The sequence below is a fragment of the Chiloscyllium plagiosum genome, unplaced genomic scaffold, assembly GCF_037043375.1.
Source record: "Chiloscyllium plagiosum isolate Xiang-an unplaced genomic scaffold, Cpla_swu_hap1 HiC_scaffold_4, whole genome shotgun sequence".
NCBI lineage: Eukaryota > Metazoa > Chordata > Chondrichthyes > Orectolobiformes > Hemiscylliidae > Chiloscyllium > Chiloscyllium plagiosum.
The window spans coordinates 122,201,854-122,214,439 of NW_028270142.1; the positions used below are offsets into that span (position 1 = coordinate 122,201,854).

General features: G+C 40.6%; 1 protein-coding gene across 3 annotated transcripts in view; it reads right to left on the minus strand.

Annotated features, from left to right (window-relative positions):
- The window catches only part of col22a1 (collagen, type XXII, alpha 1), a 284,019-nt gene that overhangs the window by 195,415 nt on the left and 76,018 nt on the right, over window positions 1-12,586 (minus strand). For all 3 annotated transcript variants that reach the window (XM_087986621.1, XM_087986620.1, XM_043687857.2), the window contains exons 4-5: window positions 9,669-9,743; window positions 5,264-5,363 (exon numbers count right to left, since the gene is read on the minus strand). In XM_087986621.1, the coding sequence (XP_087842747.1) occupies window positions 5,264-5,363; window positions 9,669-9,743 (175 nt within the window). The remainder of the gene's footprint in view (window positions 1-5,263; window positions 5,364-9,668; window positions 9,744-12,586) is intronic.

Below are 12,586 nucleotides of genomic sequence, written 5' to 3' on the forward strand. Positions count from 1 at the left end.
TGCACAGGACACTGGCTGTGGCCAGCTAGCTCAGTGTCAGTCCTCAATGAGGGGTTCTAATCGCCTGGTTATAGTGGTCAGCTAAGGCTTTCCTGATTGGCCAAACAAGAACCTTATGATAACAAGGTCAACCTGATCCTAATCACTACACTTATGATTTTTGCTTTTAAAACCAGGGTCCCCTTCAGAAAACTAAGAAACCATTGTGATATTGTATTTTCAGAGTGATTCATTTGGATTTATTAAAAGTAGACCCAACTATGCGTAAAAAATGCATAAGTCGATTGGAACTGTCAAAACTGTCGAAGAATTCTCAAGCTGTAAATAGAGTCTTAGAGTCACAGAGATGTACAACATGGAAACAGACCCTTCGATCCAACTCATCCAGATATCCCAACCCAATCTAGTCCCACCTGTCAGCACCCGGCCCATATCCCTCCAAACCCTTCCTATTCATTTACTTATCTAAATGCCTTTTAAATGTTGCAATTGTACCAGCCTTCAACACTTCCTCTGGCAGCTCATTCCGTACACGTACCACCCTCGCCATGAAAAAGTTGCTCCTTAGGTCTCTTTTATATCTTGCTCCTCTCACCCTAAACCTATGCCCTCTAGTTCCGGACTCCCCCACCCCATGGAAAAGACTTTGTCTATTTATCCTATCATGATTTCGTAAACCTCTGTAAGGTCACACCTCAGCCTCCGATGCACCAGGGAAAACAGCCCCAGCCTGTACAGCTCTCCCAATAACCCAAATCCTCCAACCCTGGCAACATCCTTGTAAATGTTTTCTGAACCCTTTCAAGTTTCACAACATCTTTCTGATAGAAAGGAGACCAGAATTGCATGCAATATTCCAACAGTGGTCTAACCAACATCCTGCACAGCTACAACATGACCTCCCAACTCGTGTACTCAATACTCTGACCAATAAAGGAAAGCATATCAAACACCTTCTTCACTATCCTATTTACCTGGGATTCCACTTTCAAGGAGCTATGGAACTGCACTCCAAGGTCTCTTTGTTCAGCAACACTCCCTAGGACCTTACCATTAAGTGTATTAGTCTTGCTAAGATTTGATTTCCCAAAAATGAACTGTCAAGATATCTAAAAGCTGTCAAAGCTCATTTGAACTGTAAAAACACATTTTTCATTGTCAAATCTGTCATGGGATTTAGCTCTGATGGACTTTCAGTTGTAAAACAAAAGAGGACATTTTCAAAACTGAAAAAAAATAGCATTTGAGACTAGGACCCGTGGACACAGCCTTAGAATTAGAGGGGGTAAATTCAGAACAGAAATGCGGATACATTTCTTCAGCCAGAGAGTTGTGGGCCTGTGGAATTCATTGCCACCGAGTGCAGTGGAGGTTGGGACGCTAAATGTCTTCAAGGCAGAAATTGATAAATTCTTGATGTCACAAGGAATTAAGGGCTACGGGGAGAATGCGGGTAAGTGGAATTGAAATGCTCATCAGCCATGATTGAATGGCGGACTGGACTCGATGGGCCGAATGGCCTTACTTCCGCTCCTATGTCTTATGGTCTTGTGGTAATTTCTTCCTTATTTGCTGAATGATAGCCCTCAGGCTGTCATTCAGCAAATTAGGAAGAAATGCTATTTTTCTCAGTTTTGAAAAAGTCCTTTTTTTTTGTACAATTTAAAGTCCATCAGAGCTAAATCCTTTGACAGCTTTGACAATGACAAATGTGTTTTTACAGTTCAAATGAGCTTTGGCAGCTTTTAGATATCTTGACAGTTCATTTTTGGGAAAGCAAATCTTAGCAAGACTGAGGGCTGTCATTAAGATCTGCGGTATCGGTCTAATTTATGACCTAACATTGTCACAGTGGGGCACCTGTTGCAAGAACTGTTTGATTGACAACAAATTAGAATTAGGAGAAAGTGAGGTCTGCAGATGCTGGAGATCAGAGCTGGAAATGTGTTGCTGGAAAAGCGCAGCAGGTCAGGCAGCATCCAGGGAACAGGAGAATCGACGTTTCGGGCATAAGCCTGAAGAAGGGCTTATGCCCGAAACATCGATTCTCCTGTTCCCTGGATGCTGCCTGACCTGCTGCGCTTTTCCAGCAACACATTTCCAGAACAAATTAGAATTAGCTTGCTCTTCTGAAATTTGGGAGAGACAGTAATAAGGACTTTGAATTTTCTTCAGTTCAGAATGTTCAGTTTATCATGATGTAAACACCTAGTAAGAGGTAGTGTTACATAGCTTTTGGGAGAAAAAGTGCTATTTGGCAGGTCCCAAGGCTAAAGTAAAATATACAAGTGTCCATAAAATGCATCCTTGTAAATGTATCCATTTAACATGTGAACACAGATATTCTGCCATCGTAGGCAACACAGAATGCTGTGGGACACAAGGATCATTAAAAAAAAGCTAGAATGCAGGTACTGAAAGTAATTAGGAAAGCATTTTAGCCTTTATTGCAAGAGAAATAGAGTTAAAAAAAGGGATGTTTTGCTGTAACTATGCAGGATGTTGTTGAGACTGCATCTGGAGGGACTGTGTACAGTTTTGGTTGGCTTTCTTGATAAAATAATTGTTTGCATAGGAGGCAGTTTAGTGACGGATTACTAGACTGATTGCTGGGATGAGGGATTGTCCTATGAGGAAAGCCTGTGTAGGGCCTATACTCACTAGTTTAGAAGAACAGGAGATGATCTGACTGAAGCATTCAGAAAGTTGTGAAAAAGCCTAGATCATCACGCAAGCCAACCTTCCATCCACTGACTCCATTTGCATTTCTCAATATCGTGGAAAAGCAGCTAACATCATCAAAGCCCTGTCCCACTCCAGTTATAACCTCTTCTAACCTCTTCTGTCAGGCAGAAGATACAAAAGCTTAAACACACTTACCAACAGATTCAAGAACAGCTTCTTCCTTGCTGTTATTAGACTGCTGAATGGATCTCTCAAATTACAAATCTAATGTTGATCTTGCTTTTTGTACACCTCTTTCTAGCCCTAACTTTGTATTCCTCACTCAGTTCAAACATCCTGTGATCTTCGTATATTGCGCTCTGCCTGTTCTGCATGCAAAATAAAACTTTTTACTGTACTTAGGTACATGTGACAATAATAAATCAAATCAAATCAAATTGCATACATTTAAAATTCAGAGCAGGTTGGATAATGCAGATCCTGATAGGATGTATTCCCTTGTCCTGAAATCCCTTGTTTGCAGTTTCAAATGAAAGAGTCTCCCATTTAAGTTAGAGACACGAAGGCATTTCCTCTCTCAGAGGATCGCTTGTCTTTATAATTCACTACCCTAGAGAAGGGCAGAGGCTGACTCATTGACTATATTGTAGAGTTCAGTTTTACAGATTGTTGACCTACAAATGAGTCAAAGATTAAGGGATAAAGGCACAAAAGCAAAATTCAAGCCACAATGAAATATTCTTTGATCTTTTTCAATGAAATACAGGCTCAAAGTCCAAATGGCCCACATCAGTTCAAATTTCTTAACGTTTTCTCTTCTTATTTTGATATTGAGGGATAAATATTGGTTGTTTCACCTGGTACACCTTTGCTTTTCCTCTCTGAAGCATTGTCATGGGGTAAAGGATATTAACCATCAGGTTAGTTTGGAGAAGCCAGGGTTGTTCTTCTTGGAACAAATGAGACTGAGAAATGTTTTGAGGGTTCAGGTAAGTTAGACAAGGTTCTTCTTAACTGTGACAGTGATTTAAGGTTTTGGTCACGAAAAGTGAGGAAGAGCCCTTTGCACAACAAGTGGTCATGACTTAGCATCCATATGATTTACTGACTACTCTCTCAATATATCCTGCCACCTTTGAAGATTGATCCTTCTGCCCCTGTAAAAACGCCACCATATTTCATTAGCAACTTTATTAGCAATAAGTTGAGGATGACTTGTTTCCACTCTGTGGGGTGGGGGTGGGGGTGGTGCTACATTGGCTAAATAGTCCAATCCTGGACTCTGCCAAAGTAGGGAAAGTGGTATTTGATGAGACGAATGGTTGGATAACAACTTGATGTATGTGTCAGGTGATGAGAATTCATATGAATACATAAGCATAAGTTTCAACATCTCATGTTGTTAAGGATACTGTATAAATGCAAGCTGATATTTGAATTTTGCATGAGACTCTGTGGTAGTATGATACAGGAGATATCAACACCTTTGTTGATGTAAATGCTTTCCTTCTTTTACTAAAATAATTTTAATCTCCCTCTTGAATCTGATAATACCATTTCATTTTCCTATTTTCCTGGCTGAATATACTCATTCTCTTCTCCACCTCCCACATGGTTAAATGCAAGAATAATTAGAATCAAAAGTAAAGCTCTCTTTACTCTGTCAGCCATATGTCTCAGCAACTAAATTTTCCAACCTACCTATTACATGATTTCTGCAAGTAAAATTGTCTATTTAGATCTAATAATTGACAAATTGGAAATAGATTTCTGCTGGAAGATTCTTAGAACTGGGTTCTGTATATGTAAATACTGCTCTTATATCCCATTGTACTCCTTACTGATAGTCAGAGGAAGCTTTCATCCAATCATCCAATGTTGTCTGGTGGACAACAGATGAAAAAAAATTGAAAGGATAGTGTTCAGCTTACAATGTGATCCCAACTTCCCTAACTTTTCGAATTTGAACATTCTTGATAACTTCATCTACCAAAACCAGTTGATAAGCAACTTGCTGATAAGCCGTCTGCTCTGTTACATCAGGCCAGATGCTGAAAAGTACATCAAACCACTCTTCTGATTCCCATCCATACTCTAAGAGCAGATATCTGGTTTCTATTCAGTTTACAATGCGAGAATTATATCAGAGACATCAGGAATGGCATGTTCAGATTTCAGGCTGATCCTTCAGCATTTTGTAGTTTTGGAATTCAAAGTTGTGCATTGTAATAGCATCCAACAGAGCACTGTAATGCGCTATGATATTTGGTTAAAACAGCAGACTCTTGTATAATAATGCAAGTTGACTCCCCTAGCATCCAGTAGTTTGTATGCACTGAAATGAATGACGAGTTTTAGAGTGAAATTCTATTCAGTAAGGTAGGGAACAATGAGTTGATGTAGAGGACTCCTTTCTTGATATTTAGTGAACTAGAGTGCGCAGGTGTTGAGCAGAGTGGCACAGAGTGGAGTGGATTGGCGTGAAGAAAGAAAAAGCGGAATAAAATAGATTAACATGCATAAAGTAAATTGACCCATTGACCCTAGATGCACGACATCAATGTGTTTGCTCACTTACTTGGTCATCTGAACGATGGGCATTGTTCCAAGGCGAACAAATCCTCCATCTTTCGTTCCAACAATACTTTTCACATGAAACTGTTCCATTAGATCAAAACCTGTTTAAATGCACATAAAAAGTATATGGTGTTATGAAGATTGTTTTAAGGATAATGATAATAAACCAGATTTTTGCCAGAGCCCAGAGCAAATCTGCAGCCAACATTTGACGAGACTTGATCTTGATCCTAGTGAAGTCTGCAGAACAATAGCAGACATTTTACAGCATGGAAAGAGTCCCTTCGGCCCACCGGTCTGCACCGGTCATCAAAAATCCCTCTACTTTAATCCCATTTTCCAGCACTTGGCTCATAGCCTCATATGCGATGCCATTCCAAGTGCCTCTCTAAATAGTTTTTAAATGTCTTGAGGGTTTCTATCACTACCACTCATTCAGTCAGTGAGGTCTAGATATCCACAACCCTCTGGGTGAAAACTTCTTTCCTCAAATCCCCCTTAAGCTTCCTGCTTTTTGCTTTAAAATGGTTTCCCCCCAGGTCTTGACACCTTAAATAGTATAACAGAATTCCTATAGTGCAGAAAGAGGCCATTCAGCCCATTGAGTCTGTACCAGTCTTCCAGAGAGCTTTCCCACCCCATACCCAATCCCCCCACTCCTTCCCTGGGACCTTGCATTTCCCAATGGCTAATCCACCTAACATGCACATTTTTGGACAGTGATAAGCAACTGAAACACCTGACAGAACCCACGCAGACATGGAGAGAGTGTTCAATCTGCACACAGTCACCTAAAGCTGGAATTGAACCTGGGTCCCTGGCATTGTGATACAGCAGTACTAACCACTGACCCACCATGCCAAAGGAGTAAGGCTTCTCCCTATCCAACTGTCTATGTCCCTCAGAATTTTGCACACTTCACAAAGGTCCCCCATCAGGCTTCTCTGCTTGAAAGGAAATAACCCTAGCCTATCTAATTGCTCTTCATAGCTGAGTTGTTTACAGTCTTGGCAACATCTTGGTGAATACCTCTGCACCCTCTTAACTGAAACCACATCCTTCTTATAGTGTGGTGATCAGAACTGAATACAGTATTTCAGCTGTGGTATAAATGAATTCATATACATCTCCATCACTACCTCCTAGCTCTTCTCTCAACACCTTGACAATCTTCCTAACCACCTTCATGTATCTATGGGACATGTGAACCAAGATCCCTCTAATCCTCTGTACTTTCTTAAGTGCTAACATTCGATGTGCTCTCCCTTGCCTTGTCAGTCCTCCCAAAATACATCATCTCACATTTTTCAGGATTAAATTGCATTTGTCACTGTTCAACCCATCTGATCAGCTCTTCTACATATTCCTGTGGACTAAGGATTTCCCTTTCGTTGTTTACCACACTGCCAACTGTTGAGACCTCTGCAATCTTACTAACCATACCACCTACATTCCTTTCAGGATCATTGACGTACACAACAAACAGTAACAAAAAAAAACTTCAAACCCTTTAGTACACCACTTGATCACCACACTATAAGAAGGATGTGGTTTCAGTTAAGAGGGTGCAGAGGTATTCACCAAGATGTTGCCAAGACTAAACAACTCAGCTATGAAGAGCAATTAGATAGGCTAGGGTTATTTTCCAGTCACAAAACACCTTTCAACTTTGTTTCTGGCCACAAAGCCAATTTTAGATCAAATTTGCCAAATTTCCCTGAATCGCTTGGTTTCTTAGGTTTTTAACGAGACTGCCATGAGACATCTTATAAAAAAGTGCACTAAGATCCATGCAACTACATCAGCTGCATTATCTTCATCTACACATCTCGTTGAAAAATTAAATCAAATCATTTAGACATGATCCCAGCTTACGAAGCCCTGCTTCATTAAACTTTGTCTCTTGAAGTGGGGATTAACTCTGTCATCATAATTTTCCAATCGTTTCCCTACCACTGATGTTAGACACACTGGTCTGTAGTTTCCTGGTTTATCCCTGCCACCTTTTTTGAATCATGGTACAACATTAGTTGTCCTCCAATCCTTTGACACCCATCTTATGGCCAGAGAAAATTTGAAAATTAATGTCAAAAACTTTGTCATCTTCTCCCTTGCCTCCCCCAGCACCTTGAGATACAAATCACATGGGTCTGGGAATGCATCTACTTTCAAACCTGCAAAAACCACAAATACCCCCTCCCTCTAAATACTAAGTTGTTCAAGTGTTTCAGTGTTTCACAGCACCGCTCCCCAATTGCTAGGCCTATATTTTCATTCTCTACAATGAATACAGATGCAAAATGCACATGCATGTCTCCTGGCTCCATACACACAATGCCATTTTGTTCCCCATGGGCTCTACTCTTTCCCTAGTTATTCTCTTGCCCCTAATATACTTATAAAACACCTTTGGATTTCCCTTAAGCCAATGTTTTATCATGACCCTTCTCCACTCTCTGAATTTCTTTTTAGGTAACCCTACGCACTTCCTATACTGCTCTCGGGCATCTACTATTTTGAACTTTGGTATTCATGATTTGGAGATGCCGGTGTTGGACTAGAGTGTACAAAGTTAAAAATCATAAAACATTAGGTTATAGTCCAACAGGGTTAATTGGAAGCACTGGCTTTAACCTGGTATTGTGAGATTTTGAACTTTGGTATGTACCTTAAATTTCCATCATTTTTCTTATCCTATACTACACATCGCTTGACATCCAGATTTCTCTGCGCTGGTTGGTTCCACCCTTCAGCTTTTCAGATTATACATTGGCTCTGCACTTTACTATTGCCCTTTTGTATATCTCCTACTGCCCTGTGGTGGGTTTTCCTCCATGGAGCTATTTATTTGGCCAGATCTAGGATTCCTGAGGCTTGACTTTATTAACCTGTGCCTAAGCTGTTTGGATCTTAGTAAATGTTGAGCCAAGTTTACACTTGCTTTATTATAATAATATCCATACAATTGGGTGAAATAACATCACAATGGTTCAGAAGATATTAATTGTAAATGGGTTAAGCACAGAACCACTTGCATTCATATTTTCCGTGATCTTTTACATTCATTCAAAATTCTATATGCGGAAGTGAGATCTCATCCAAAAAGCTGACCATATTCCCAGGATCAAGTTGTAAGAAGATGCACATTTCACTGATTTGGAAAGACTCTTCAATTTGTACTCATTTGCACTGGTGCATAGTCAGTAGTAGTCACATCTTGCAACTATTGACATGTCAAGAAGCATATTATTTACCAAGTTACTGAAGGACACTAACAAAATTAGTAAACCGTTAAGTGCATTTATTTTCAAGGAATTTCTAATGATTTTTTAAAAATTAGATTAGATTCCCTACAGTGTTGGCCCAACAAGTCTACACCAACCCTCTGATGAGTAAACACCCAGATCCATCTCTCTCTGACTAATGCACCTAACACTATGGGCAATTTAGCATGGCCAATTCACCTGACCTGCACATCTTTATGACTATGGGAGGAAACCGGAGCACCAGAGGAAACGGGCGAACGTGCAAACTCCACACAGACAGTCGCCTGAGGCTGGAATTGAACCTGGGACTTTGGTGCTGTGAGGCAGGAGTGCTAACCACTGAGCCACCATGCTGTCCTTTTAAATCAGGTTACTCACATGTGGACATTGGACACCTTTGTTCAAAATGCTTCTTTTAGTGATGTATCCATCTTAAGTTGTATCAATAAAACTTCCCTGGTTACCTCTCTGAAATATATCAAACAAAGTGATAGCTAATGAAAAGAAATAATTATTTCTTATTATGCTGGCCACTGATTGTTGTTCGTAGAAGTTTTTAGGGCTGTGATTAAGCAAATACCATAAGAAATAGGAGTAGGAGTAGGCTGTTCGGCCCTTCGAGCCTGTTCCAATGTTCTTGTGGAGCATAGCTGATCCAACATTCCTCATGTCTACTTTCTTGCCCTTTCCCCAGAACCTGAAATTCCACTACTGATCAATAATCTATCCAGCTCAGCATTAAATGTGCACATGAACTCTATCCGCACAGCTCTCTGTGGCATGGAGTTCCAAAGACTCTCAACTCTCTGAGGATAATTCCTCCTCATCTCAGTTTTCAATTAGTGCCTCTTCATTCTGAGATTATGCCCCTGCTCTTAGACTTGCCCTAAAGTTTAAGAGAAAACGCAACCTAACCAGAGAAAATTCCAGTGAAATTTGAGTACAATATCCCAATTGCATTCAAGTCAGAAATTCTATACCCAGTGTGTTTTCCTGCATATATTAATATTCTACCTTGGTTTCTTAGAAGTTCAGTTTGAAAAATCATACATTACTGAGCATGTCAATCAAAACTAATTATAATGCATGGAGGCAAATCCACAATTCAGCTTTGACATTTCTGTAATGAAAGTCACTTACCTGGGATGTTAGCTGAAGCTTTATTTTGTAACTTGTACTGACTGCCTTCCAATCTTAGATTTGGGCATAGTACATCTGTTGAAACAAAGAATAAAATGTTACTGAAATAATCATTATCAAACACTGTAATACAACATTATTATAAAGTGCAATGACATTGCTCACTGGAAATGGGATTCAGATCAATATATCTTGTTATGTACAGTGCATTATCCTGCTAATAAGATAGAACTGTGTTTGAACTGAATTTTATCTTTAGGACCATATGGATGTTCTAAGTCTAACAGCAGGTAACATATCATTGCATTAGTCTGGAATTTCTTTTATTCATTTATGGGATATGGGTATCACTGCACATCATAAGCTTTATTTTCTAGTTGAAAACATCATCCCTGTCTGCGGGAATTGTTATTTGAGATTTAGACTTCCCAATTGAACCTGAGTTGAGCTTTTGACAACGTAACTGCTAAATCACCAAGAATTCTCACTTCTATCTCCACACCACTATCCATCATCATCCCTAATTCAACTCTTATGCCACCATCACCTTTTAAACTGACAGCCATGTTTGATCTCCTATAGTTACGCCACCTGTGAACCTGTCCAAACCTCAGTTGCTGCTCTTCTTTCTCACACCAGATCCTGTTCATCCACAGCTCACTGTATGTACCTCATGTTCACTGGTCTTCATTGATCCTCCACTGTAAGAAAAACCATGGACTACAAGAAGAAAGAACTATTTATAAAAATAGGGTTTTACCAGGCTATCTGCATAAATTCACAGCAAGAAATTTGATATCTATTGTGAATTTTGTGGTTTTTGTGCAATATTCAAGCCAAGGGGTTTTGTTTTAAGTGATGCTGATTGGATCTCAGATAACTGAGCAGCTTGGAAATTAGAAAAACAGTTAGACACACAGACACATGAGGGAGAAAGTTTTTAAAATGTATGCTGCTGTTCTCCCCAGTAGAAGCTGTCCGTTGTCTGCAATATAAAAACTCAGTTCAAACTTCAAGAAAACTAGTTATCTTTCATGCAGCAGTTGCTATGAGCATTGACTTTTGAATGAGTAAATCAGAGACATTTTAGAACATAGAACAGTACAGCACAGAACAGGCCCTTCAGCCCACAATGTTGTGCCGACCATTGATCCTCATGTATGCACTCTCAAATTTCTGTGACCATATGCATGTCCAGCAGTCTCTTAAATGTCCCCAATGACCTTGCTTCCACAACTGCTGCTGATAACGCATTCCATGCTCTCACAACTCTCTATGTAAAGAACCCGCCTCTGACATCCCCTCTATACTTTCCTCCAACCAGCTTAAAACTATGACCCCTCTTGTTAGCCATTTCTGCCCTGGGAAATAGTCTCTGGCTATCGACTCCATCTATGCCTCTCATTATCCTGTATACCTCAATTAGGTCCCCTCTCCTCCTCCTTTTCTCCAATGAAAAAAGTCCGAGCTCAGTCAACCTCTCTTCATAAGATAAGCCCTCCAGTCTAGGCAGCATCCTGGTAAACCTCCCCTGAACCCTCTCCAAAGCATCCACATCTTTCCTACAATAGGGCAACCAGAACTGGACGCAGTATACCAAGTGCGGTATAACCAAACTTTTATAGAGCTGCAACAAGATCTCAGGACTCTTAAACTCAATCCCCCTGTTAGTGAAAGCCAAAACACCATATGCTTTCTTAACAACCCTGTCCACTTGGATGGCCATTTTAAGGGATGTATGTATCTGCACACTAAGATCCCTCTGTTCCTCCACACTGCCAAGAATCCTATCCTTAATCCTGTACTCAGCTTTCAAATTCGACCTTCCAAAATGCATCACCTCGCATTTATCCAGGTTGAACTCCATCTGCCAGCTCTCAGCCCATCTCTGCATCCTGTCAATGTCCCGCTGCAGCCTACAACAGCCCTCTATACTGTCAACGACACCTCCAACCTTTGTGTCATCTGCAAACTTGCTGACCCATCCTTCAATCCCCAAGTCATTAATAAAAATTACAAACAGTAGAGGCCCAAGGACAGAGCCCTGTGGAACAACACTCACCACCCACAGCTCGACCCTCATTAACTTTTCTAGTTACATCCTCAAAGAACTCGATAACATGACCTGCCCCTCACATAGCCGTGTTGACTGTATTTAATCAAGTCATGCTCTTCCAGATGGTCATAAATCCTATCCCTCAGAATCCTTTCTAACATCTTGCAGATGACAGACGTGAGACTTACTGGTCTGTAATTGCCGGGGATTTCCCTATTTCCTTGCTTGAAGAGAGGAATTACATTTGCCTCTCTCCAGTCCTCAGGTATGACTCCAGTGGAGAGCGAGGATGCAATGATCTTCGCAAGTGGCGAAGCAATCACATTTCTCGTTTCCCAAAGCAGCCAAGGACAAATCTCGTCCGGGCCTGGCGACTTGTCAATTTTAATGTTTGACAAAATTTTCAGCACATCAGCTTCCTCTATCTCTATCCATTCCAGCATGCACACCTGCTCTTCAAAGGTTTCATTCACTACAAAGTTCATTTCTTTCGTAAAGACTGAAGCAAAACACTCATTTAGGGCTTCCCCTACCTCCTCAGACTCCACACACAAATTCCCTATGCTATCCCTGATCGGCCCTACTCTTTCTTTGACCATTCTCTTATCCCTCACGTAAGTGTAAAATGCCTTTGTGTTCTCCCTAATCCGTTCTGCCAAGCCTTTCTCGTGCCCCCTCCTGGCTCTCCTCAGACCATTTTTGAGCTTCTTCCTCGCCTGCCTATAATCCTCTAAAGCTGAGCTTGACCCTAGCTTCCTCCACCTTTTGTAAACTACCTTCTTCCTTTTGACAAGACTCTCCACCACTCTTGTCATCCAAGGTTCCTTTATCTTACCCTTTCTTGCCTGTCTCAGAGGGACAT